We start from the raw sequence: 26,864 nt of genomic DNA on the forward strand, positions 1-26,864 counted from the left end.
TTCAATGCTTTGCAACAATAGTCCAAAGCTTCTTGCACTACCAGAGATAGACTTTTGTCATCTAAGCACTATAATAATTTTGCAAAGAGAGTTGCATTCTTTTCAATAAACTAAGAGTTGTTTCTGTTTTCAGGTTGTGCCTTGTTACCTTGTGTGACTTTTGGATTCGTAAATATTCTAAAAATTTTACTTGCTACAGTTTGAATTTGAATTCTGATCCATAATCATGTTTAATTTCAGAAGAATTTCTAATGGGTAGCTATTCCATACAAGTCTTGGATATGAAGAATTTTCAGTGGGTCGCTGTTCTGTACAGATTCTGGAATTTATAATTTTGCAAAGCCAAAGAGCCAAAGATCTCGTGTTGACATGAGAAAATTATGTGCTGGAATGCTAAAAGATTCAATTTTTATGGAGCAATTCTGGTTTCTGGCTCATTGATAACAGAACGTGAATTAATTTGATTTGTCCATTCCTATCGGCAGTGTTTATACATAGAATCTCCAAACTTTCAGCGAGCATACCCCATTAGATAGCAAAAATATTGCAACACTATTTTAAAAAATGATAATGTTGGAAAAAAATAAATTGAAAGTAAAAATACTAAAAGGTCAATTTCATACTATCTGAATTTCTTTTATCTTCTTCTTCTTCTTCTTTAACCCCCCCCACACACACGCACTTGTGGTCGTGCTGAGGTGAACTTTGTTTTAGGAAGAGATTTTATATAATGCGAAACATCAACAAATAACAAACATTAAAAAAGCTGCCAACAATGTTAATTGGGATTTCCTTTTTGAAAGGAAATTGACATTTTTCCAAACAGTTAACAATAAATATGTCAAATTGCTACTGAAACAATGTACATACATATAAATATTAAATGCATCAGTGTCAAACTAAGCCAACAATAAAAATGGTGATAGCTATAGCTGAGGAAATCCGACAGAATAAAGATCCAACATTAGGTAACATAAGCGATGACATAGATAGTAACTATGATATTAATGACTCTTTGAAATACAAGGTAGAGCAAAAATAATGCTATAGATTAAATCATGTCCGACCTCTTAAAAATATATTTAATGCTTTGTATTCTTTCAGATATTAGCAACTCAACCTTTTGGAATTTGTGTGAACAGTTAGTCTCTATTAATATAAGTATTAAGTCATGTACGTGTATATGTTTATATATCTATATGTACAAGATACATTTCTAAATTAATTACCAATTTTTATGAATTTTTTAACACAGTTGCTAGGCATAAATAATGTAGGCTATATTTAGTTTAATACAAAAGGGGCAAAGAGAAAGTGGGCTCCCGCCATGAAAAGTCACATATATCTGACTTTTGTGAAATTTTAACAATAGGTATTAGACATCAATTAATAAATTTACCCCAAAGTTCAATTTTTGCGTAGTATTTTAAAGGCCATAATATGGGCACAATCTCCCATTTGAAATTTCAAATATTTCTGATTTGCATTCAATTTGATCCAATAAACACTAATTGGGCAAGATTCCCTGTGTTTTTATCCTTAAACCTCTTAAACTTAAATTTTAGACATTTTCTTGAATTAAAATCATTACATGATTTTAATTCTAATTGCAATAACGGTTTTAGTCATAAGGTTTAGTAGTAGAATTACATTTAGATTTAAATCTCCATAAGGGGGACATAAAATTGGTACAAACTGTTCTGTTTGGGAAATTCATTTTATCCATCCTGGAATGGGTATTCTTCTAGTTGTATATAAATAAAAATTACTTGTACATCAGAACATAAGACAAGAAATCACAATCAGGAAACATCCAACATGATTGCGAGGTCTGCTACCAGCCAGAGAAGGGAGGAAAGAGAGGGAAGAGTTGCTGATTTCGCTTTTTATGTAATCGGTCACGTGATTGAGAGTTGGCCTCCAGTTGGATAAATCAGGAAGAAAATTGATTTCAAATCTTGAGCCGCAAGATCTAGCTCCTGTCTGTGATTGTAGCAATCTTGACTGCTACAGTATAGTTAAGTTTGGGTGATGTGGTGATGCATGGTTGAATAAAGAAAATGTTACATTATCCAAAACACTTTATTCAAACACATACCACCAAGCACATAGCACATTGACCTTCATATACAATTTCTATTTCCACAGAAATCCCACACTGGGTTAATACCAACAAAATAATAAAGAAAAGTCTTGCTCTAAAGATATATTTTACAGTGAAAGTCTCAGCATATTAAATAGAAATAATAAAAAATAGCATATTTTTAGTTTCAATTTTTATTATAAAAACTCATACATACATGATGCTTCATCAAATGTGAACATTTCTTTATTCAGGTATTTAACATTTTTTTAAACCGACACTGTTTCAACTCAATCTCACCAACACTAAATCATGACCATCAGAGTCAAATCTCACACGTTTAGTTTGAGACAAGAGAAAATCTATTTTATCTATTGTCTGATAATATTATTTTATTTTTGTTGAACAAAAGGATTTAACTCATCAAAAGTTAATATACATCATTTTATAACTATCGCACAGTATCTATCTAACCAAAATTGACAGGTTGCAGTGAAGACGAAAGAGGAAATAGATGAAAAAGGACTTTTTTTTTATTGAGTCATCACTTATGAAAACTAAAAGTCACTTGAGAATAAGGATTAAAGATGTGGATAGATTATCATTGAATGATGAAGAATATTATGAGAGGAATGAAACTGATGAATGGAATAAACACAATTTGATTACTTATGAGGATTGTTTATGACGAGTATTTGTTGACATTGAAGTGGAATACGACCATGTAGACTGTGGAAAAAAAGTAGCCCTATGGTAATGTGTTTTACAGATAAAAAACTTTTTTCATGGAAATTCTATTTGATATTAAGCACACAGAGGAAGAAAGGAAAGTTTTTTCCACTTAGAGTTCTTGCTGTAAATGTCTTATAAGAAGGAAGCAAAGACTGAAGCTCAGTCAAGCAGCTTCCATGGAAATAACAATAGATCAGCAATGCCAGCTATGAAAAATGGAAAAAAAATTCATTATTTCCAACTAGACTGCAAAATTGATTTGAATTTTGTCAAGGCAAGAAAGTGTGCTCTAAGTGGCACAGATATTGAAATTCCATCTTATGAAATATCCAACTTTTATACTTTGTAGTGGATCGCATTAGAAGTCAGTTACATTCTGAAGCTGTAGAACTGACCCAACTATTTTTTCCAATGACCAGATTTTAATATAAGGATTTCATTTTAGATCTGGAGTGAAAGTCAGTGCTAGGAGCTTATCAAAACAATGAGCTTCCTTAGGAAAAAGGCCTATTTATTTCGATTGGCTGCAAAACAACGATTTGAGCATTGGTGATGAAAGGAGAGAAGCTTGGTTTTACAGCTACTTTATCCCCCCCCCTGCACCACATCAGAAGAAGATCAGAAGAGAGAATCAGCAAAATCTTGATCACAATTGTTCTTTGATGTGCTGCCACTGACAGTTGTGTCATCTGTATCGATGTCAGAAAATGATCTCAATTATTTGGAAGATTATTGATGAATACCAGGAAAAGTGCTCGGCCCAGAATATATCAGAGACATGCCAGCATTGATATGTTTCTAACATCTTGCAATCAACAACTACTTTTATAGACCTTCCAAAGAGAAAGGATTCGATGGATTGCAAGCCATTGCTAGATATTTCATAGATAGCAAGTTTGTGAAGCAATCCCTTGTGCCAGATATCATCATAAACCTTTGATATGTGGAGGACTATTGCTCTAAAAACAAAACTCCCCATTAAGAGATTCACCAATTCTATATGATATTACAGTTAGTGCAGTTAACCTTGCAGTACAAAATCCACATTGCTAGTCACTAAGTAGATTGATTTTGCTGAAGTGTTTGACAACTTCTTGATTGATCACAGATTCAAACATACTCAAAGAGACTGAGGTATTAAATACTGGTCACCAATATTTTTAAATAATGGGCAAACAATATTTCCCAAGAAGGTGGAAAACTTTGACAACTAAACTGTAATTGGTATTGATTTACTGTATGAATGTACCATTTCTTTTAATGAGAAAATAAAGGTTCATCCCTGGGACATGGAATGCACAGATGAGAAGAATAAAATAAAAATCCTTAGATTTATATCAACCAAGGATGCTAAACGCACACAGAGCAGTATCTCTGATAATCTATATTATATGTTAGCATATTTTTATCTGTTCATTTCTTGTAGCAATCGCATGTTTTGATGTAATGGCTTCTCTTCATGTAAATTGAAACTAAACACTAAATAACTGACGTATCAGCCAATAAGAATGGCTTGGCATATGAATATAGTTCATTGGACTAGTTCTTTGAAATATGCCCACACAAATGTTTTTCCTGCTAGGAGTCAGTTAGGTAAGGTAAGTTTTTGTTTAATGCCACATTAACACTATAGGTCATTTCATGCCATGAAATGTGAAGAAAGTATTCTTCATTGAGTCTTTAGGTGATAAATTGTTTTTAATTAAGATTTCGTATTTCTAAGTCTTTTTTCCAGGTTTTTTTCCCCCTTTCAAATGTGTTCTAAAAGTTTCATTTTTCTTAGAAAATCTAATATTTTATAAGGTTTTCCAAATATTGCTTGAAGGTTTTGTTCTTTGAAATATTTCACACAAATATTTTCATATTTTCTGCATTCCGTGTCTATTAATATGTGTTTAATGGTTAGTGGATGTTGACAGGTTCTACATTGAGGGATACCTTCTGCTTTCAGAAGGTATTCATGAGTTAGTCTTGAATGACCAATTCAAATTCTGGTAAATATAATGTCTAATTTTCGTATTGGTATTATAGTCCTATCTTGTCCAACATTCGGTTGTATTTCTCTAAGTTTGTTGTTTAGTTGTTCATTCCATAGTTTTTGCCATTTTTGATTTTTATGTAGGAGTTTATTTTATTTTTCCTATCTGTGTATGGTATTTTTATGTTTGATGGAGTCAGGTTTGTTGCGTCCTTAGCCAGTTTGTCAGCTTCTGAATTTCCTTTTATGCCAACATGACTCGGTATCCATGCTAATATTATCGTTTTATTTTCCTTTACTTGGTGTTGGTATATTTCCATAATTTCCAGGATATACGGAGGATTTATATCCCTTTCTTTCAATGCCATTAAGCTGGACATGGAGTTACTGAAGATAAGGAATTTATTCTCGCTAGACTCTTGGACTATTTCTAGAGCCATCTTAATAGCCTGTAACTCTGCGGTGTATATAGAGGCACCATCCAGTAATCGGACTTGCTTGTGTGTGTTATGCATTTTTTGTTGCTGCTCCTAGTCTTTCAGTTATTTTTGAACCATCTGTATAGATGGTTTTGCATGTGGAGTATTTATCCCTAAGTTCTAGGAATTTGTTTTGATAGGTTTGATAGTTAGTCTGTTTTTTAGCTGTTTTAATAGTCATGTCAATATATGGTTCTGTGATTGTCCATGGTGGAGTATTATTAATTGTGTAAGTTTGTATATTTTTTGGTTCTTCGTATCCTTCTGTAATAGCCTTTTTAAGGCGATATCTCAGAGGTTTAATAGCTGTAGGTCTGCTGGTATAGAAATGTTCATACATTGATGTATATATTTTTTCATGAGCAGGATTTTCTGGTAGACTTTTCAGTGTATATTAGAGCGAGAGTTTTTCCCATCTCAGGTGGAGAGGGAGTTCATTAGCTTCTGTGTGCAGGCTTTGAATAGGTGATGTTTGGAAGGCTCCTAAACAGAGTCTGAGTGCTTGGTTTTGTATGGGCTTGAGTTTGGGAGTCAGAGTGATATTATACAATGAATCAGACGTGTTAAGGCTGGTTTTATTGAACTCAACAACCCAGAATAAAGTCTGCTAGCAAACGTAGCACGTTTATTTTTTTTATAAAGATTACTATTATCAGTCTTTAATCGTTTTTCAGTGGAGTAAAAATTAAAGGTATTTTCTGTTACATAAACAATCTATTCTAATGCTAAACTTCACCTTTTCTGTCCTCGGTCAGTGGAGAAGAGGTCCTTCATGATCGAGACAATTTTTATTTTTGTTCCTATTCAGAGTGCTCCCTTTTTAAGGAACTGGGTTTTCCCCACATAAATAACCAACCTTGTGTTCAACTCTACCCTCGTAGGGAAGCAAATAAATAGGACCAATACTGTTTCTTTTGTAAACCAGATGGACTTTCTATCCGTTTCAAAAATGGAGTCAGAAGAACCAACAACTTCAATTAAAACTTTATTTATGGTGGTCACAAATACTCAATCACCTTCAACCTTATCTACTGAATTAACCATTATAGGCTAAAAAACTACAAGGTTGCATTCCATCAAATTTGGCAAGAAGCCTCGTTGAGATTTTAGGTGTTTTTTTTGTAAACTGGGATTGAGATTTTACCGCACATCAACCCTACAAGTCATTTAACGATATTCGATGTATTTATAAAATAATCATTTGATAAGTTCAGGAAAATTATTTAATTGTTTCTCCGGTTTCTCTTTAGAATTTGAAAGTGTTTGTTTTTTCAGGTCATCTATTAAAGCACATTTTTTAACAACATGGTGAGATGTTCTAAAAAAAAAAAAAAAAAAAAAAAAAAAATCAAATCTAAATGATTATGTACTACATGCTGACAATTTAGCCATAGCAAATTACTGTTATCAAAGAACATCAGATCCATAAATCAAATTTCAACTGTGACCAAACTTTTCAAAATCAAGGCCAAGGTCATACAATATGAACCAAGTAACAAGTCTCCAAAATGAATAGAACAGAAGTTATCACTAGAAGTATGAATTTCACCTTTTCCATGCTCTTGACTTAGAAATGATTTAATTTGGAGATATCTACATTAGACCATGACTGATATTTTAACCAAGTTTACTAATGATTAGGCAAGCAATGTGGATGCTAGGCTGCAGAGAAACAAACCAACACAATGACAAACCAATATAATGACAAACCAACAAACTTAAATGAAAGCATAATCTCCTTAGCGAAAGTAATGAAACATTAGATTCAAAAACTGAACATGAATTGGAAGTCCAGCTTATATAATATAGTTTTCAGTAGAAGGATATTTAAAAGATAATTAAAAGAGTAAAATATGTACTCTCCCATGAATGCAAGTAGATAAAGAAAAAAAGAAAACTCTTCTGATTATTCCATAAATTAAGCAATTTGACCCGAAGATAAAAGTACAGAAAAAAAAAAACAGACAAAAAAGAATATCTGAAATATTAAACAGAGCAAAGAAAAAACTTAAAGAAAAAAACTTAAAGAAAAAAACTTAAAGAAAAAAAATGCAATAAATCTCTATAGAAGCTGTAATATCTACCAAAAACATCATGATGGAATTAAATAGATGCTCTTCAAGAATGCAAGGTTTACACCCCCACCTCCTAAAGACAAGAAAATTATTGGAAGCAGAATCTATGCTGTCAAGTATGAACCAAATGCTGAAAAGCAATCTAAAGTTAGATATGGAGCTGAAGAATTTTCTCAACAAGAAAATGTAGATTAAAACAAGAAACATTTTTACATACAAGATTGCATCAGAATGTTGAGGCAAATAGCAATACAAGATGATGTTAGTGTACATCAAATAGATTTTAAAACCGTATATCATAATGCTAATATTGACTGCAAATATATATATATATATATATATATATATATATATTATATATATATATATATATAGAACAGGTAAAAGATCTTTCTACAAACAAAATGTTTATTTTAGGAATATGTTGAATGCTGAAGGTGATCGTGAGGTTAGCGCTACCATCAAAGTAAAATCGGCATGGAGTAAGATTTGTAAACTGCTGCCAGTTCTGACACCGAGAGGTATCCCTCTCACTACAAGAGAAAGAGTAAATAGCAACTATGTTGGAGACTACCATCCAATTCTGATTTTAATGCAATGAGAGAGCAATAATCAGATTGATATGTAAAACCAGATCAGACCCGGCAAATTCATTCTGATATGTAGTTGGCAAGACTAAATATATGAAAGTGTGACAATCAGTTGGCTATGTTACTTGGTCATGTTGAGAGAAATGACTCTTAGATTTGAACATTCAGAGTAGAACTTGGGTGGAATCAATCCTCAAGACTGCTAAACAATGAAATGGATGATGAGGGTGGTAATAAAATAAAAATGCTGAATTCTTTGTATAGATTAAAATAAAACGAAAGAAATAAAAATAGTTTTACATAAATTTTTGTAACTGTCATCAAATGATTATTGCATAGAGAGAAGAAATTAGAACACACAAATATCACAATGATTAAATTATCCACTCAAGTTATTATTATTATTATTATTATTATTATAGTTATCCCAAAATTTTAAAATGGAAGGAAAAAAAAAACATCCATAAGTACCTGGTGTGGTATTAGACCTAGTCAGGCTATGCCAGCTTCCTCTGAAGGAGGAAGTTTACAGGGAATATTAGATTCATAAGCAATCCCAAGCCGCGTGTATATCCCAGTCATAGAAAGATGACATACGCCACTTAGCATTCCTAAATTAGCAAATAATTTTAATAATCACCCAACATCTAAGCATTTGGAAATGAAATATATCAAATTCAAACAAAAAATAATGTATATCTACTTGATATAAACTTAAATGATAATGTTGCAGATAGGTTTACTAAACCAGTGAATAAAATTAAACTTTAACACTTTTAGCAAGATGTTAAATATGATTAAAATAAAATTAAAGAAAATAAGAAAAATTCATATTTATTAAATTTTTTAAATATGAGTAAAATTTCATGTTATGAAGGGGGGGATGTACAATACATTGATGTGTGTGTGTGTGTGTGTGTGTGTGTGTGTGTGTGTGTGTGTGTGTGTGTAAGCTTCAGTTTATTACTAGAAAAACGCAGCAGCAGTTTACATTGAACTTGTTATCGTATTTACAAAGGCATACATATTTTCTGAAAATAAATCGCTTCACACATCCGCATTGTTTGGATTCTTTGGATTACTGTTCTCATTTTGAATGCCATTTTCACAACGTTTCAGTTAATGTGATCTTCTTCAGATTATCTTGTTGAACTCCAGAATCTTTCTCTTGAATTCAGAAATCTTTCTGACAGAAAGATATCGAAGAATCCAAATAATATGAATGATCAAATGTCATCTCAAAACACAACTTCACGTTTTACATTTTTCATTCATTTGATTTAAAGTTTTCATTTCATTTCCATCTGCATCAGAATACAATGAATAGATCACAACATTGCTAACATATACCATTTTGAAAAAACACAAGTTTCTCCACTCAACTCCAATGTTTCCTAACAACTAAATGTATCAAATCAGAACAATTAAAATTTTTTATAATTTCACAGATCAATTTATACCGGGAGTTTCAATCAAACTCAGCTCTAGCAATGCGTAACACCTACATGTGTTGGAGGAATCTTTTTTTTTTAATATGCATTGTCACTGGTTATCCCACCTGATTACTAAACTGACCTTCCATCAAACTTGATCTCATAGAAGTAAGGAGATGGAGGTAGCAAAAAGCAGCAGAGAAAAATCTGATGCAATATAATTTTCTGTAAAATAATACATACTGATGCAATCGTTTTCATACACACAAATTTGATTTAACTGAAGAAGTTGGTTTATTAAATAAAAAAAAGAAGATTATAAACAAAATATAACAATTATACAAGTTTCCCAAAAAGTATGGGGCAAAAATAAAAATTGCTTCAATGCTTATAAGGTCTATGCCAAAAACATTAAAAACAAAAATAAGGGAAATGATGATAAAAAATATCAATCTATATAAATGTCAGTGTGTGTGTTTTAACAGAAAGGAGAATTTGATAAAAACTAAAAATATATATGTAAAATTTATTGGGGAAGAAAATAGAAGTTGTCCCAAATCTTTACATACCCCTTTAAGGAAGCTATGAAAACAGAATCTCTTAAAACTTCAAATATATCCTATTTTGATGAAATTTAAATTATATGTAGAAAATTCTCCAGGGATGACAATGGAAGTGATCCTGAATCTTTCTGTGCCCGTCTGAGGAAGATGGAGGGGGGGGGGCAGAATGCTTTAAAACTTAAAATGGGATTTAAACCATTTGTAGAAGACACTAAATCAGAGAGTTTTCCAATACCACAGCTTCTTCCGACTATTATTAGTAGCAAAACACCAACCAATAATAATAAAAAAAATGTATATAGTGTTATAAGCATAGTTCCATGATTCAGATTATTTCATGGTTCTTGTCCTATTGCAATGGTTAAATATCGTCCTGTGATGCAGTTGAATAAACCAGACCTGCGACGATATACATTCACATGACCCACAATCTCCTTTTGCATCGTGTTCTGCAGCCCTGAACGTGCTGCCTCAGAATTATGTAAATGAACATGTATCACTATCACATTTTCGGAGTTCTGTATTGTCTAACTATTGTGATATTCCCAAGTTTTATGCATTCTCTAATTAGCTTAAAAGCTTTTGTCTATTGCTAACGGTTTTTATGACCATGGCTTAATAAAGGGGGGTAGTGGAAAAGGGTATAATGTTCCACTGTTCCTCATTCAATCTTGAGCTATGTTGGGTCTTCTTTCAATTTCTGCACTTATATATTGTAAAAAGCCAAACTAAACGGTTGATCATTTAATTTCAGAATCGAGGCCACATCATATTTTTTGTTTCACTTACAGAGATTTTCAGACCTTTTAGCCAAGATGAAAATGTATCTGTTCTATAAGGTTTCAGGAGGCTATTCTTCCAAACATTATCCCCTTCTTTACGAAAGGATGGTTTATTACTGATCACCTGAACGCCCTCACTGGGTGATACTGACGGATCCGATCATGGTCAATTTTGCACCGTTTCAGGGCGCTTCCTTTTTGGGTAAAGAGAAAAGTTGGATTCCCCATTATAAGCTGGCCTTGTGTCTAGCCTTGCTGTAATGTATGTGCGTGTGAGGGAATAGTAGGTAACCGTTTTTTCATTTATAGATGATGGGAGGGGGGAGGTAAATTCTATTATTAAAAAAAAAATCAACAACTCTATTCTAAAAAAAAAAAGTTTATAAACTTATTAATATAAGAGTGCTGTCTGTGTAAGGCAAAAAAATAATTAAAAAGTAAATAAATAATCGATGCGGCCTCTATTCCAAAATTCAAAGAATTTCGATGATGCTTAAAGTGACGAGATCACATTAACAAATATGAACAAATAAAACCAGTAGAAAAAAAAAAAGAAAAAAAAAGGTGCTAATGCACTTACTGATCCGGATCCGCGCTATTTTCTTTTTTAAATCGTATTTCTAAGTTTAAAGTTTTATGATATGTTTTTTTATTCAATTGTAAGGTTAAAGTACAGAATAGGTACAAAACACCCTCCCCATGTTAAGAATGGCTTTTAAATAATAACGTTATTATTTCAGCACGGATCAATAAGTGCATGAGTACCAAAAAAACAAACAAACAAACAAAACAATGTCTGTCCTTGTTTTTTTCTTTCGTTGTTGGTTTTGTTTTATTTTCAATATATATAGTTTGAATTTAAAAAATTAAAAAAAGAACTGTTGGTTTGACTTAGTGAAGTTACAGTTAAGATAAAGCATGAAAGTATTACATAAGACGACACATTAAAAAGGACAAACAATGTTAAAAGGATAGTGTGGAAATTTTTCTCCACTGAAAGGTAGAGGTTAACAGGGATTTTGCAATAATGGTTTGTTGTGACCTGTGACTAGGTAAAAATTGTAGAACCTTGTCGGTCTGGTAATAAGGGTAACGATTCAATTTCGTTCCCAAACTGAAATCACAACCAAAATTCAGTTCCCTCCATCATTTTTATAATCCAGTTAGCCAATCAAATAAGTTAAACGTAACAACGACCAATATAAAAAGAGTCATCACCCACACAAAAGGTTTCTGCTGCCACTCTTTCTGAGAGTCGCAGGTAAGTTTTTCAAGTTTTCTCAATAATAGAAAGCAATATAACTAAAATAAATTTAAAAAATACTTCGCAATAATAAAGTAATAAAAAATAAAATTAATAAATACGGTAACTATACTAATTTTATTGACTCCCGTCCCATCATGATTTTTTTTTTAGTTTTCCGCTAACCCTAAGTCGAAGTTGCAACGGTCTAAAATATATAGGGGGAGGGGAATACATGGAACCAGTGAAAGCACAGAAATCAGCAAATTAAATTTATGAATATTCTTTTGATAAACTTTATAATTGAGCAAATTAAGGTCACATATGAAATAAAAACTGACTCTAAGTTGGTTCTGTGTTTAGGTTTCAAAATAGAAAAAAAAGGACTTAAAATTAGTTTAAGGGGACCGCAACAAATTAAATTTACTATAAAATGTTCTTTATTATTATATAATTATTATATGAATCGAAAATAAAGCTAAATATTTTTTACAAGATTTTTCAGTCGTAAACATGAGAGAGAGAATTGCATTCTGAGAGTGCATGATGATGCACTTGCTTCAAACAGGAAAAAATAAATAAATAAATAAATAAAGGGTCCGACGGACCTGAACGAGCTCCATCCCCCCGTAAAACGAATTTCTTTTCAGGTTTTCTCATTTTTTTTTCTGCGGAATATCGTCAATTTTCATATTAACGGAATAAAATTTTTTAAAAAGTTTATTTAATGAATTTTAACGTGGAGATCATTTTTCAATTCTGACGTTCTATTAAATTGATACCCCACTTTGCGGTCGTTCTTCCTTCTAGATTTTCCTTGAATAAATTACTAGCATTTCAGCCCGGCGTTGCCCGGGGGTTTAGAGGTGTATGTTGAGCAAAAAAAAAAGTGGTAGTAGGAAGGCAGGCTCGAACCCGTACCGCAAAGGAGGAAAAGAACGGGAAAGAAACCTGACGTATTTGCTGTTACGACCACGGCCAAACCGGAAGTGACGTAGGTTTAAATTAAGGCTACACAATCGAAAAAGGAGAGGAAGATGACTTTCGAAAATATCGGCGAAAAAAAGCGACCCCCCCCCTGTAGAAAAGTGCCCAGTTGAAGGCAAAGAAATTAATGTTTTTAGCCAATTTTTCGATATTTGTCGTCTGAAGGATCGAGCTTCAAAAGTTTTGAATCAAAACGATACTGATCTTGTGAAAATCCGTCGCCTCTGTCGAAAGTTTCAAGCAGACATACAAATATATATTTATATATTGGTAACTAAAAATTTTCGACCCAAACCGATTAAAAAACTTGCCCTATCTCTGAATACCCTTTATGTAAAATTTCAAATGTTTAGATCAGAAATTCTGAGTAATTTGGTAGAGACCGTAGGCAGAGGTCAAAATTTTGTTTTTAACTTTGACCCTTTAACATTTATTGTTTTGGGCTCAAATCAAGTTATTAAGTTAGATCCATGTCCAAACAACCTATATCTAAAATTTCAATGGTTTATACCCAAAATTGGCGGAGGAGTTTGGTAGAGTTCTCAAAAGTCGTTGAACTTTGACCCCTTAACAGCCAAATTTCTGCCCGAAAACGGATTAAAATTTTTTCCCAAATCTCAATACCCTGTATATCAAATTTCGAGTTTGCAGACTGAAAATTGACAGTTATTTCGTAGGGAAATGTACACAGACAGACAGACAGGCACACTTTCACAGATATATAGATTTCGGTTATTACAATTTCTTTTCATTCATCCTATAACTTTTTTACACCAATAGCGGACACGTGACATCTTAATAAGCAGAATTTTGCTGATTGACCGCAAAGTGGGGTATCAATTTAATAAAACGTTATAAATGAAAAGTGATCCCCCACGTTAAAAGTGATTAAATAAACTTAAAAAAAAAAATTTTTCTGCTAATATGAAAGTTAAGTGTCATCAACGATAATCCGCAGGAAAAAAAAAAAAAAAAAAAGAAAGAAAAGGTGAACAGGAATTAATTTTACGGCTCGTTCAGGCCCGCCAAGGGTCCCTTTTCAATTATCTCGAATCTCTTCAAAGATTAGAAATGAGTTCGGGAAACTTAAGGTCTTCTGAGGATTAGGAGGAGAAATCATCTAAAAAAAAATAAATAAAAGTAATTTTATTTATATAATAAAAAAAAAAAATCACTCGTCTCCAATCGGGAGTTTTTTTGGGGTTTTTTTTTTGTTTTTTTTTTTGACTTTTTGTCATCCCTAAATTCGAATGGAAGCCCCTTAAAAAAAAAACGGTAAATTTATACAAATACCGTGACAGCGAATTAGTAGAAAAAAATGTACCCTAACCCTAACCCAGTTTTCAGATTCGTGTTCAGCACACCGAAACGTAACAGAATACTACGTAAAAGATTTTACTAATTCGCTGTCACGGTGTTTGTATAATAATACCAAAAAAACTTCCTTAACCAAAGTCCGAGTATTCTACCACCACCATTAACGGCACCAGAATACATAAGGGAAAACCGATTTATAAACTGGAGTGATTCTAAAAAAAAAAAAAAAAAAAACTCACTGAAAACTTATTTCGAGAGTGATCGATCCGCGCTATTTTTTAAACCGTATTTCCAAGTTTGATTAAAGTTTTATGTTTTTTTATTTATTCAATTGTAAGGTTGAAGTATAGAATAGGTACAAAACACCCTCCCCTTCCCATGTTAAGAATGGCTTTTAAATACTGCACTAGTACCCTTATTTCTTAGAGATAAATCAGAACCCATAAAATATACGAGAAAAGCAGCAACTAAAGTATACTTACTTTTAATTAAAATAAGATTCTCAGTTTCGCAGGAGAATAATTAATTCTGTTGTTTTTAAACATGAAAAAGAAATTAATTTATTTAATTTTTTAAATAATTATAGCCTCCAAAACTACCGGTCATAATTAGAATTAATGGACATTTAGCTATTAAAAAAAGAAAGAAAAGGTACTTTCACTTTAGGAAAACAAGTATCGTGCAGTACTGCAGTATCTCGTAGAAAAACAAAACAAAAAATAAATAAAAACGTACAAAACAAATATAATAAGAAAGCGATCGATTTAATCGTAAAAAAAAATTAACAAAAAAAACAAACCTTCGTAATTTTATGAATGACCAAACTGCCGTGAATGAATGAATGTAGTGAGTAAAAAGTAGTAAGTGTATCTTCACTGTGATGTACTCGCAACTTACACATAGCGAAAAATATTCGAAGATTCATTTGCATGTAAGCTTTCAAAAATCGTACATTAAAAAAAAAAGGTCGAGATGAGAACATTCTAATTATGAGGAAAATAAATCGATTCAACAAAAAAAACAACAAAAACCGTCTTTGTCATAACAAGAAAGAAATCTTTTGTTTCTAAGTTTAACTTGAAAAAAAAAAAAACAAACAAAAAAAGGTTATTAATATATATATGTATTAAAAACATCTCGGTTGTAAATAAGACCAAATAAAACTGCCCATTTTGTAAAGAAAAACTAAAAAGTAATAATAAAGAGAATTTCATTAATAATTTTGAAGGGGGTGGTGCTGGTGCTACAGGCAATAGATTACAACACCGCTTTTCCTTATTAATTCAGGAATGGCCAAGCAAGGTGGTTATATTTTTTTTTTTAAAGAGAGAAAAAGGAACACGTTTTCTGGATTTCAAAACAATTATAACTTACCTTTTTCGATATTATATCCGATTGTTGATTTTTATCAGATTCAGACAACGAAGATAAAATATTTTTACATTTTTTACGTAGAACCGCTTTTGCCGTCTGAATGGTTGTTGAAGCCATTTTTTAATTTTTTTTTTTTAATTATTTACAAGGAAGAATTAAACGAAACTAAGTTATCTCCCTTGACGACGACGGATTAACCAGTCAAGCATCGTTACGTTTTTGCTTTTGTTTTAGACTTCGCATGAGTCAAACCTTTTTTTTTTTTTTTTTTTTTACGGCACTGCGCTTAATTTTTTGTTAAAGTGTTGTAACTTTTTAACAATAAATAAACAGCCCAACCTCATCAGCCCATGATCAGTGCACCAAGAGCTGATCTTGCATAGCCTATGAAGACCAACTCCTGGAGCAACTGAAATGTATCAGAATTTTTTTTTTGGGGGGGGGGGAATTTTTGACACCCCTAACACGATACTGCGAATAAAAAAAAAAAAAAAAAAAAAAAAAAAATCGTAATTTCTCTTTTTAAAGTGGGTTGTTTATTTTCTTTATGCAATATACTTTCAAAATAAACTATTAAAGTTGTTTAAAAAATAATAGAAATATTATTTTTTATTAAAAAAAAAAACAAAAAAAGTGTTTTTTTTTTAATTTACCTGTAAAGTCCAAAGTGTAAAACTGTTTTTTTAAAAACCACGTTGATTTTTTTTTTTTAATTGGAAGCCTATGTTCTGCTTATATTGTCCAGTAAGTAATGGACGCTGACGACAATTTTTTCTATTTTATTCAATGTTTTCTTTTTTTTTTTTTTAGATATTTAAAAAAAAAAATTTCACTCGATAAAGAAGAATGAAAATATAATAAAGTAAAAATTTATGTATTTCTTTGAGAAAAGAAAAAAAATTCCTCGAGTGTTTTTTTTTTTAAAAGGCAAAAACTTATAAGTAAAATTTGACTATTTTTAAACTATGGGAACACATATTTCTTCACACACAAGGCTAGACGGCTAACGTGAACGTGTGGTTTTTACTGCCTTCTGTCCATCCGTAGTTCTAAACAAGGACAAATGGTTACTTTCGTTTTTTCGATAAAGACGTAAAAATGATTGCGTAATCGCGCTTTTTTCAAGCAATTGTTTAAAAAATTCTTTTATTTAAAAAATAAACGGAATTTAAAATATAATATGGATAAATTCTGAACCATGAAGAATGGAACTAAACATTCAATAGTATTTTTTATAGGTAAGTGATTTTTTCGAACTTATATTGATTTTTTATAACCAAAGTAAGTAAAATTTCGTTGATTTTCTTCAAATCTTTAAAAAAAAACGATTTAAAAAACAAATATTGCATAATTTGCTATTAAACCTGTTATTTTTTTTAAAATTTGGTCTTTGCTCATTTAATTGAAAAAAAAATAGGGTTTGAATTACATTTTTCAAGTAGTTATAAGCTTGTAAAGATAGGAGGTCTAATTATTCAATTATTTTTCACACATTCTTAAGATCGGTTTCTGACACTGCTACTGAAATGCTCGTAACCTTTTTTTTTATAGCAACAATAACAAAAAGTATTTATTTGCATTATTTACACCGTTGGGTGTAGGTTGGCTAAATTCAAAACAATAGCCGATTAAAGAAAGGAATTAGTAAAGAAAGTAAAAAGGTTTCGGGGCTGCTGAAAGTCTACGAACAGTTTATTTTCAGGCGAAGATAGCAAGTTCTTAGGTGTCCAGTGGACAAAAGCATGAGAGAGGAAAGGGGGAGGTCTTTCTTTGTTGCTTCTTGGAAACTCTCTGCTTCTGTCTGCGATTCCCAAAGGAGCTGAAGTAGTCCTTCAAGGATGGGTGAAATTAATATGCTCTGGAAGCTGATTGGTTTTCGTTGACCTATTCACCCTATAGTGGGCGTTCTCCAAGAGGAAACATTTATTTAACGCTATCTAGACAAGATATAACGCAAGGTCAGAAAATAATATTTGAAATTAGCGCCCTAGAGGAAACGCCCTGTGGCTAAATAAAAATTGCCAGAGCAGCCCTGTCACATTCCATCGGTAGTGGTGCCTCAGCCAATTAGCGTTAAACTATTCCTTTTTATAGGGTGAGAAGGTAAATACTGAGAAGGTGAACATCTTTAGCAACAAAGTTTACCCTTCAGTGCTTCAAATAAAAATGCTTGAAATTGTTTCTGCACATATAGCTTGACACATACACTCTTCAGAATTATTAAAAACAAATAAAAAACATTTTAAGCAAATTAGATGCATTTCTCTGAATTTATCAAATTTGCTGTTTTAATCCACCTCGAATGCATAAAAAGTCAAGCCAAATTTTTCCTGAAATAAAAAGTTAGAGCATGACATTTGTCCATGACAAAGCTCACATCTACTTTGCATCAGCTTCTTCGCCTCTCTGTCGGACGTTGAAAAAGCTAAATAATACAGTTTTCAACTCATGCGCACACAGTCTTTGTTGATTTTCTTCAAATCTTTTTTTAAAGAAAACCGATTAAAAAAAAAAAAACAAATATTGCATGATTTTCTATTAAACCTGTTATTTTTTTAAAATTTGGTCATACACACTCTGACACTAAAACACACCCACACATACACACACAACTCATTAACTTTTTCACATTTTTGTCTGCTCATTGGAAACAAATATATAACTCCTAACATTTCCCGGTAAACGTTCTACAATGAAAACAAATGATCATTGACTCTTAGTAATAACTTTTAATCAAATGTAATTTGTGTAATTCAATGGGGAAGTTTTGTTTACAATTTTTCAGACCAGTGGATAATGCACAGCCCTTAAATTATCGACTCAGGATTTCAGCTAATGTTCTGAAAGGACTTTAAAAATATGAATGAACATTCTGTTTTCCTATCTGTAAACTTTCGTTTTAAGCATATAAAAATATCTCTTTTGTAAACTTATGTTTTGATACTCCTTATTTTGTTTGTGTTTATCATATAACATTTCTCTCACGCTATCACTTTTGAGTATTACTTAAAAACGTTTTCCTTAAAAATGTCTCCCTAAAATTGACTCTCACCTAAAATCTGAAAATTGGAACCCTAAAAATGGTATGCAAACCTCTTAGAGCTGCAACGAACAAGCCATCCTCGAAAATAGCTTAGACTCAAGCAGTTTTATTTTGACATCAAGTAAAAAATAAATGTTAGTATTTATGACTGCTACATCACCCCCTACTTAGATGGGAAGCTGACAAAGAAAAAGAGCTTTTGGTGAATGTAACAGTTGGAAAGAAAAAAAAAAAGAGAACAAAAAAAAAAATTACCAATTCAGTTGACAGAATTTTTTATTTTTTAATGCTGTTGCTTTATAGTAAAAAAAGTTTTTTTATGGAAATTGCTTTTTTTGCTTTTCAGTGAGAAGTATTTTATGTAGGAACAGAAATTGCCCAATGTTAATGTCTTTCATGTGTTGCAGTATGCGTTATTTGTTTACAAACATTACAGAATTCAAACATGTCTTTTGCAAAAGTGTAGGCATTAAGACACGTTCTCTAAGACACAAAAGAAGTGTGATGAAAAATTACTGGCTGCTCCTGTTACATTCTGTAACAAAAAAAACAAAAAAAAAAAATTGTAAAAATTTTACAACTGTCTCAAATCACCCACGCACTTTGGCATTAAATGTCTTTGTTCTAACATTGGACAAAACAAAAAAAAAAAAAAAACTGACCATAATTTTTTAAACTCTTCATTTGTGTTTGCCATTTCTTTGTTATTACCTTGCTGTCTTGTGTCTACTTTCTTAGTTGTATGGCCAATCACCATCCAACGATTGGCCCTGCAACACATGTAAAGGTGCAATAGAGTACAACAACTCAAAACGTTTATTCTATATATATGGAATCTTATACAGTTTTTTGAAGCAATGTACTCATGTGTGGTGGTGATGTGTCTTTTGAACGTGTATGAAACTTTACAGGTGCAAGAGTTGGTTAATGCAACATGTATGTACAAGGAATATGAGTCTTTTATGTTATTGTGTCCAGAAAAGCTCATTTTATCCTATCAATAGATAGATTTTTTCCCACCAATATCAAGGGCTAGTAGTTTGTCAGTGCATGAAAGCTATATGCACCAGTATAAGATAGAATGAGAGGGGTTTCATAGCATCCTTTCTAAGAAAAGCATGATCCCATGACAAAATATCTTTTTGAACTGAAAATTTGATGGTCTGCTGCCTTGATGAGAGCTTACTAAAATAAGCTTATGGTTTGTTTATGTACAGAGCTGAAGCTATCACCATTAAATCTATTGAGGTCAGCATCTGACCCAGCAAATATAAAGGTACTCCATAAATGAATTGCTGCATGACAGCCAAGTAGAATAGTAGGTACATACTGGTTTTATAGTTGTTAGTCAGGATCATCATGCAATGCTGCTTTCAATTAACAATAGAAAAATCCTATCATCCTGTTAGGAGCTAGATGATAGGCAATCATGAAAAGGTGTAATTCAAACTGTCTCCCACGGCCAATAGTAATAATTGTGGGAACTTTGTAACATGATATTCAGCCCAATGTTAAGGCTTGCACTACAGATTCAGACGAAATTTTGTTTATGGGCCACCATGTGAATACAGGCGAACAGACAAATAAATCTCTGATTGTTCACCCATGGTCCAATGAGATCAATATAAACATGGTTTCTGCAACTTCCAAAGTTCTTGTTTCATGAAAACAAACATTTCTCATAAAAGTATTTCCGAGCATACCCCATGTGCTTTTCGTTTATTATTAACGCCCGATTGTCATCTCAATAATACTTTTCTCAAATAAATCCGCTTTTGTCATTGCCATTTGTTTAGTAATCCTGAATATTTCTACTGAGCGTACACATACTCACACATTGAATTACCTACTGGAAAATTTAAATTACCTGCTAGATACCATCCTCAAATGTCTTTGGTCTCTCTGTACAAGGGTTTGTCAGGTTGTCTTGACATGAAGACACTTCCCCCCATACAAGTAAACCCTGACAAAATATTCAAAATAACATAGTATTTTAAACCCCAAATAAGATCCCCTTAACACGGCTATACAGTTATTCAGTTAGGAAGAGGAAAATTAATGGCGTTCACTTCTTTACTGACTCAACGTTTGAAAGGTGGAGTAGAATCTTGATTGAACACTCGGATATGTATTTCATATAGAAATCAAGTGTTAGCCTTGGAAAAGCTGCTCCTTGATTTTCTGAAGTAAAATGAAGGTGGCACAAACGAAAATAGAAACAAAAAAGGCAAACGTATAATCTTCTTCATTCTAGACACAGAGAAAAATAATTTAACTGTTTGAAGTAACAAATACAAATGAACACGGAACAATCTCATACAAATTTTCATACCTTGTAATAAACCTAGTGTAATGCATGCATGAATATATTGTGTCGCGTTAATCCCCTTTCCACCTTCTTTATTTCACAAACATCAAAATGTCCACAGTGAGAAACGAGAAAAGATTTCGGCCTTTTGGTCAACTCATCCTTCAAGCCATCTAAACATTGCATTCAGACCAAGCAAGGGACACTATATCTCATTTGATGCTCTTTCTGCAAAATTACTCCTGAAATATTTATCACACTTTATGTCTCCTTTGTCAAACCACTGTTAGTTTATGGTGTCCTCTGTCCCATATCTAATACGTGATATTCAGCATGTGAGGAGAGTTCAAAGATTGGCTACTTGAATAGTATAGGGTTTGTAGGATCTGTCTTATGTAAGCCTGTTGCGGGTTCAATTATTAGTGGAAAAATATTAGAAATTAACAAATTCAAAAGAAGGAATATACAACACGTGTGGACGGGTAGAGAGAAGAATTTTATTGAACACAAAAGGATTGTGGGATTTTATACAAAAGGGGAAATAATAAGACAAATGTTATCATACTTTCAACACCTGACTTAGAATGTTATAATGCTTTTATATATATATATATATATATATATATATATATATATATATATATATATATATATATATATATATTAATTATTAATTAATAATTACTACGTGCATAAAAGTAAGTCATCTACATACATGCATGTTTCGGAGTTTACTCCCCATCAGTATAGCTAGACTTTTATTGCCAAGGATTGAACCGTTAACAGCTCGATAAGTAGTCTGGTGTTTTACCATGGGACTACCGGACCTTACACAATTTTATGCACGATTTTTATCTATCTATATATATATAAAAGCGAAAATGTATGTATGTATTTATGTTTGTGTGTCTGCTAAAAACTTTTGACCGACGGAACAAAAATTCACAAACTTGGTATCATATTAAAGCCCCACCCTCCGGACGACAAATATCGAAAAATTATCCCAAAAGAACCATCAGAAGTGTGTCAACTGATCGATTTTCTGCAGGGGGGGGGCAAAAAAGTGGCAGTTTAATGTTAAACATTATATATTTTTAAATCGATTTATAACTGCCCCCAAAAATACGGACGCCAACTCTTCTACATAAAGTATACACGGGGCCGTTTATTTTGGGTCAACTTGTATTTAAAACCCGCTGAGTCATGTCACGTGATCTTGACGTCAGCAAGCTCTAATGGCAGTCTGAATTTAATGTTTGTTATCGGTAAAAAAAATTTAACCCTCACACAAGCTAAACTATGAACTTCTACGCTATGACAACGTTACTAAAGTTATTAGCACATTAAAAATAGTTAGATACGATAGTTAAACGAAAAATAACAAGCCAAAAATGTGAAGTAAAAAAAAATACGCTTACAAAAAATATTAACGATCAAAGTTTTTACAAAAAAAAAAAAACAGCCAGACGCCATTTTCTTTTTTAGTAACACTCTTCAGAGTAAGGAAGACGAAGTGAGAAAGAGAGTGAGAGAGAGAGACATACACAAACGCAAACAGAGAGAGAGAGATGTCTAGACAGGAAACGAAATATGTAATTTAGGAAACGATACACGCTGAATCATAAAAATTGTGAAGTAAAACAAAAATAATACGCTTATAAAATTATTAACGATCGATGTTTTTAGCATTACTTCATACTCTTTTTTTTATCACTCTTTAGAGTAAGGAAGACGAAGAGAGACAGACAGATAGAGAGGGAGATAGAGAGAGAGAGACACACACACACGCACACACACACAACAATAGATAGAGAGAGAGAGAGGGGGAGAAAGAGAGAGAGAGAGAGAGAGAGAGAGAGAGAGATGTCTAGACAGGAACTGTAAGAGTGATTGTATTTGTTTTTCGAGTAACGTTTGTGTCTACGAAAGATGAGACCGCTGGAATTCTAAGAACATATACAACACTTTGATCTTAGCCAAAAGACCATGTAAACAGGTAATAAATGTTTTAGTTTCAAGAATTTATTTTTGTAATACGAAGAGAGAGAGAATTCTAAGACAGATACTACACGTTCATCTTAACCAAAAGACCAAGTAAACAGGTGATAAGTATGTTTTATTTTGAATAATTTAGTTTTTTTTTATTTCTATTATACACGCTTTATACATAGTTTTTACCAATTATAATCAAGTCATCGAATTCTATTTTTTTTTTTTTTACTTACAACTATATTCGAAAAGTTTGTTTTTTTTAAACACGGTTTCCGCTAATTTCTAAGTAAACAGGTATTAATTATGTTTTATTTTCAAGAATCTTTTCTTATAATATATACGATTTATATATAGTTTTTATCAATTATGCTCAAGCCATCGAATTCTATTTTTGTTTTTTATATATATTTACAAATACATTCGAAATAGTTGATAACTGTGTAAAAAAAATTATTAACAATAGATGTTTTTACAAAAAAATGAGACCGCTGGAATTCTAAGAACAGATACTACACTTTCATTTTAGCCACTTTTTTTTGCCTTTGCCAAGAGGATGATTTTGCCAGATCACTTTTATATATAGAAATCCCTACTTATTATATGTGGAGTAAGCAAAAAAAAATGGGTTCGTCGTAAGCAAGGACGTATTATTCCCGGACATAACATCAAAGCATCTGATGCTATTGGTCGTGCTTATATTGTACACCCCAATAATAGAGAGTGTTTTTATTTACGACTTCTTCCCCACAATGTTCGTGGACCAACATCCTTTGAGGATCTCCGAACATTTCAAGGTGTACTGTGTACAACATACCAAGAATCATATGCATACGTGGACTTTTGAAAGATGATGAATATTGGCGAAAAACCTTACAAGAAGAATCAGTTTCACGAGTAGCCAGTCAAATTAGACAGTTATTCGCAATTATGCTGACAGCCTGTGAGATTGAGCAACCATATTTGCTGTGGGAAGAATTCAAAACTGATATGTCTGAAGATTATCTTCATCAAACCCGACTGCAAAATGAAAATATGACAATTGCATTTTCACCTGAAATTTTTAATCTATCTCTCACTGTCGAGTTCAGGCACTTGACCGTACATTAACTACTTGTGGTATGCCAGAGCCTGATGAAATAATGAACGTAAACAACGGACTACAACAGGAGACCTCTTTCGATCATGAAGCATGTGATCACTTCATCAACCAAAATGAACTGAGACTTGTGTATGAACAAAGAAATATTTACGAGAACATTTTGAAACGTATTAATAATGACCAAGGTATAACATTCTTTATCGATGCTCCTGGTGGAACTGGCAAGACCTTCTTATTGAACTTGCTTCTAGCAAAAGTTCGCCTCACAAACAATATTGCACTTGCAGTCGCATCAAGTGGGATTGCAGCAACACTTTTAGATGGTGGTAGAACAGCACACTATGTTTTCTCTACCACTTGATCTTACCTGACAGGAAAAACCGTTTTGTAACATAAAAAAAGAATCTTCAAAGGCCAGATTACTACAAAGTTGTAAGTCGATAATCTTGGATGAAGCAACAATGAGCCACAAAAAAGCAATAGAAGCAGTAGACCTTACGCTACAGACTTAAAAAGTAATACAAAAATCATGGGAGGAGTAACTTTGGTTTTGGCTGGTGACTTCAGACAAACCCTTCCAATTGTTCCCAGAGGTACTCGAGCCGATCAGATTAATGCATCTCTTAAAAAGTCCTATTTATGGAATCACATTAGAACAATGAACTTAAGCCTTAATATGCGAGTACATTTATATGCTGATTCTGCTGTTGGTGAGTTTGCCACTAAACTTTTACAAGTGGGAGATGGACTCATGGAAAAGGATTCCTCTAACCAAATTCAGTTGCCCTTTCAAACACTTAAAACCGAAGAAGAATTGATAGCAAGAGTATTTGCAGATCTTGATAATCGGCATACGGATATCCAATGGCTCTGTGAACGAGCTCTTTTAGCATCAAAAAATGAATCTGTGTACGAAATGAATATCAAACTTCTATACAGATTACCTGGAGAAATCAAATTATATACTTCAGTTGATACTATCTGTTCACAGGAAGAGATTGTAAACTATCCAACAGAGTTTCTGAATAGTTTACAGCCAGCAGGGACTCCTCCACATGCCCTGTTGCTGAAGCTTCGGGCACCAATCATGCTACTTCGTAATCTTGATCCACTAGAACTCTGCAATGGCACAAGGCTCATCATAAAAAATATGATGCCCCATGTCTTGGAAGCAACAATCATGTCTGGAAAATATGCAGGAGTTAACTGCTTCATCCCAAGAATACCAATGAGACCAACAGACTTACCATTTGATTTTGAACGTCTACAATTTCCTGTTAAACTAAGCTTTGCTATGACGAAGGACAATGACTTAAAGTTGTTGGACTCAATTTATCAAACCCAGTCTTTTCACATGGACAGCTCTATGTTGGTCTTTCAAGAGTTGGAAACCCGGATAGAAAAACTAACAATATCGTCTACGCTGAGGCATTAATGTGAACATGTAAATTCAGATTTGAATTTACTAGCCAGAGGAAAAGAAAACCAATTCCATTAGAGTCCAGCAAATTTCCTATCAAGATCAACGTTTTAAAGTGACGATGGGAACCATTAATAGTAACTTTCACATTTCAATTAAATAAAAAACTCATCTTTTGATATTTAAAAATCAGTTTTTTGTATTACGTTTTCATAATTAATTGGATGTATTTGTGATTTTAGATTTGAATTTCATAGCCAAAGGAAATGAAAACCAATCCATGGCCCATGTGGAGTACTTAATCCAGCATCCCCATGTATGCAAGCTGGCAATTACTTTACAAAGTATCCAAAGCCTTTTTTGGCAGAAACACAGTCTTAATACAATGGATATCCACTTTATCGCAGACGAACACCAGAAATGGAGGCCACTCAACAACATTGCAGTAACCACACATCAGACAATGTCTGTGGAATCTGGTAGGAATGTTACAGACTTTGAATTTTCAAGTTCAATGTTAATTTTTCAGGTTTTTTTTTTTTACATCATGACTTGAAAAATCAAATTATATTGCTATGTTCTGAAACGATTATCAGTACTACATTTTTTTTTTTTTTTAAATTTATTTCTTTATCTTCATTTTCTCTGATGGTTCTGAGGATCCGGGGTGGGGGGTATAAAAAAAAACATACGTTTTCAGCAATGGGTATCTAGGAAAATGCATTTTTCTTCTTCTTTTCTAACCCTAACAAGTTTTAGTTTCATTTGTCAAAAAATTATATTGAGTAGAAGTATCATAAATTCATAGTGAACAGTGTAGTAAAAACGACAGTTCATAACAGACGCAAATTTCTAAATAATCCCTCTTTGTGTGGATTTTGATAACACATCACCCATAATTATGGCTATAGAATAAGTCCCTGATTTTCTAATTTCATCTTTTATTTCAAATAATGTTGATCTATATTTTCGTAATTATTCATTTCAATAGATTTGCCTGCTTGTAATCGAGTGAGGCAGATTTTTTTACATTAAATAATTAGTTTGCTTAGCTTACACAAACAATTAATGATCAACTGTTTAAATATTTTCTTCACAAAGTGCGGATCCTGTTTTATATTTTTATTTATTTTTTTACACTTTTTGGTTTTACAATATTTTCATGCTAAGTTTAATTTGCTAAAAGTACACATGCACTTTAAAAAAATCTTCTGTAATACCTTTAAGTTTTTTTTATACGACGTCATTTGAAGCTGGTAGAAACGTTACAGACTTTGTATTTTCAAGTTTTAACATCAGTGATATTTTCTAATTGATTGTAAATTTTATTTGTTTTTTTACATCATAACTCTACTAAAGACTTTTA

At 32.3% G+C, this 26,864-nt stretch overlaps 2 protein-coding genes across 2 annotated transcripts in view; one reads left to right on the forward strand and one right to left on the reverse strand.

Moving 5' to 3' along the window:
• LOC145292044 (5-formyltetrahydrofolate cyclo-ligase-like) overlaps window positions 1–16,034 on the reverse strand; it is a 39,051-nt gene extending 23,017 nt beyond the window's left edge. Inside the window, exon 1 of the mRNA XM_080138069.1 lies at window positions 15,637–16,034. Within this exon, the coding sequence (XP_079994195.1) occupies window positions 15,637–15,753 (117 nt within the window). The 5' untranslated portion in view covers window positions 15,754–16,034. The remainder of the gene's footprint in view (window positions 1–15,636) is intronic.
• An 8,573-nt stretch (window positions 16,035–24,607) lies between these two features.
• On the forward strand, window positions 24,608–25,513 carry LOC145292266 (uncharacterized). The gene has a single exon (XM_080138589.1). It carries the CDS (start codon window positions 24,608–24,610, stop codon window positions 25,511–25,513), a length of 906 nt encoding a protein of 301 aa, XP_079994715.1.
• Window positions 25,514–26,864: the final 1,351 nt, after the last annotated feature.

This window comes from Euprymna scolopes, chromosome 13, assembly GCF_053919585.1.
Source record: "Euprymna scolopes isolate OS-2025 chromosome 13, ASM5391958v1, whole genome shotgun sequence".
NCBI lineage: Eukaryota > Metazoa > Mollusca > Cephalopoda > Sepiida > Sepiolidae > Euprymna > Euprymna scolopes.

Bases quoted from the DNA above. Each gene is read 5' to 3' on its own strand.
- LOC145292266 (XM_080138589.1), top strand. From the start codon at position 24,608: ATGGGAGGAGTAACTTTGGTTTTGGCTGGTGACTTCAGACAAACCCTT.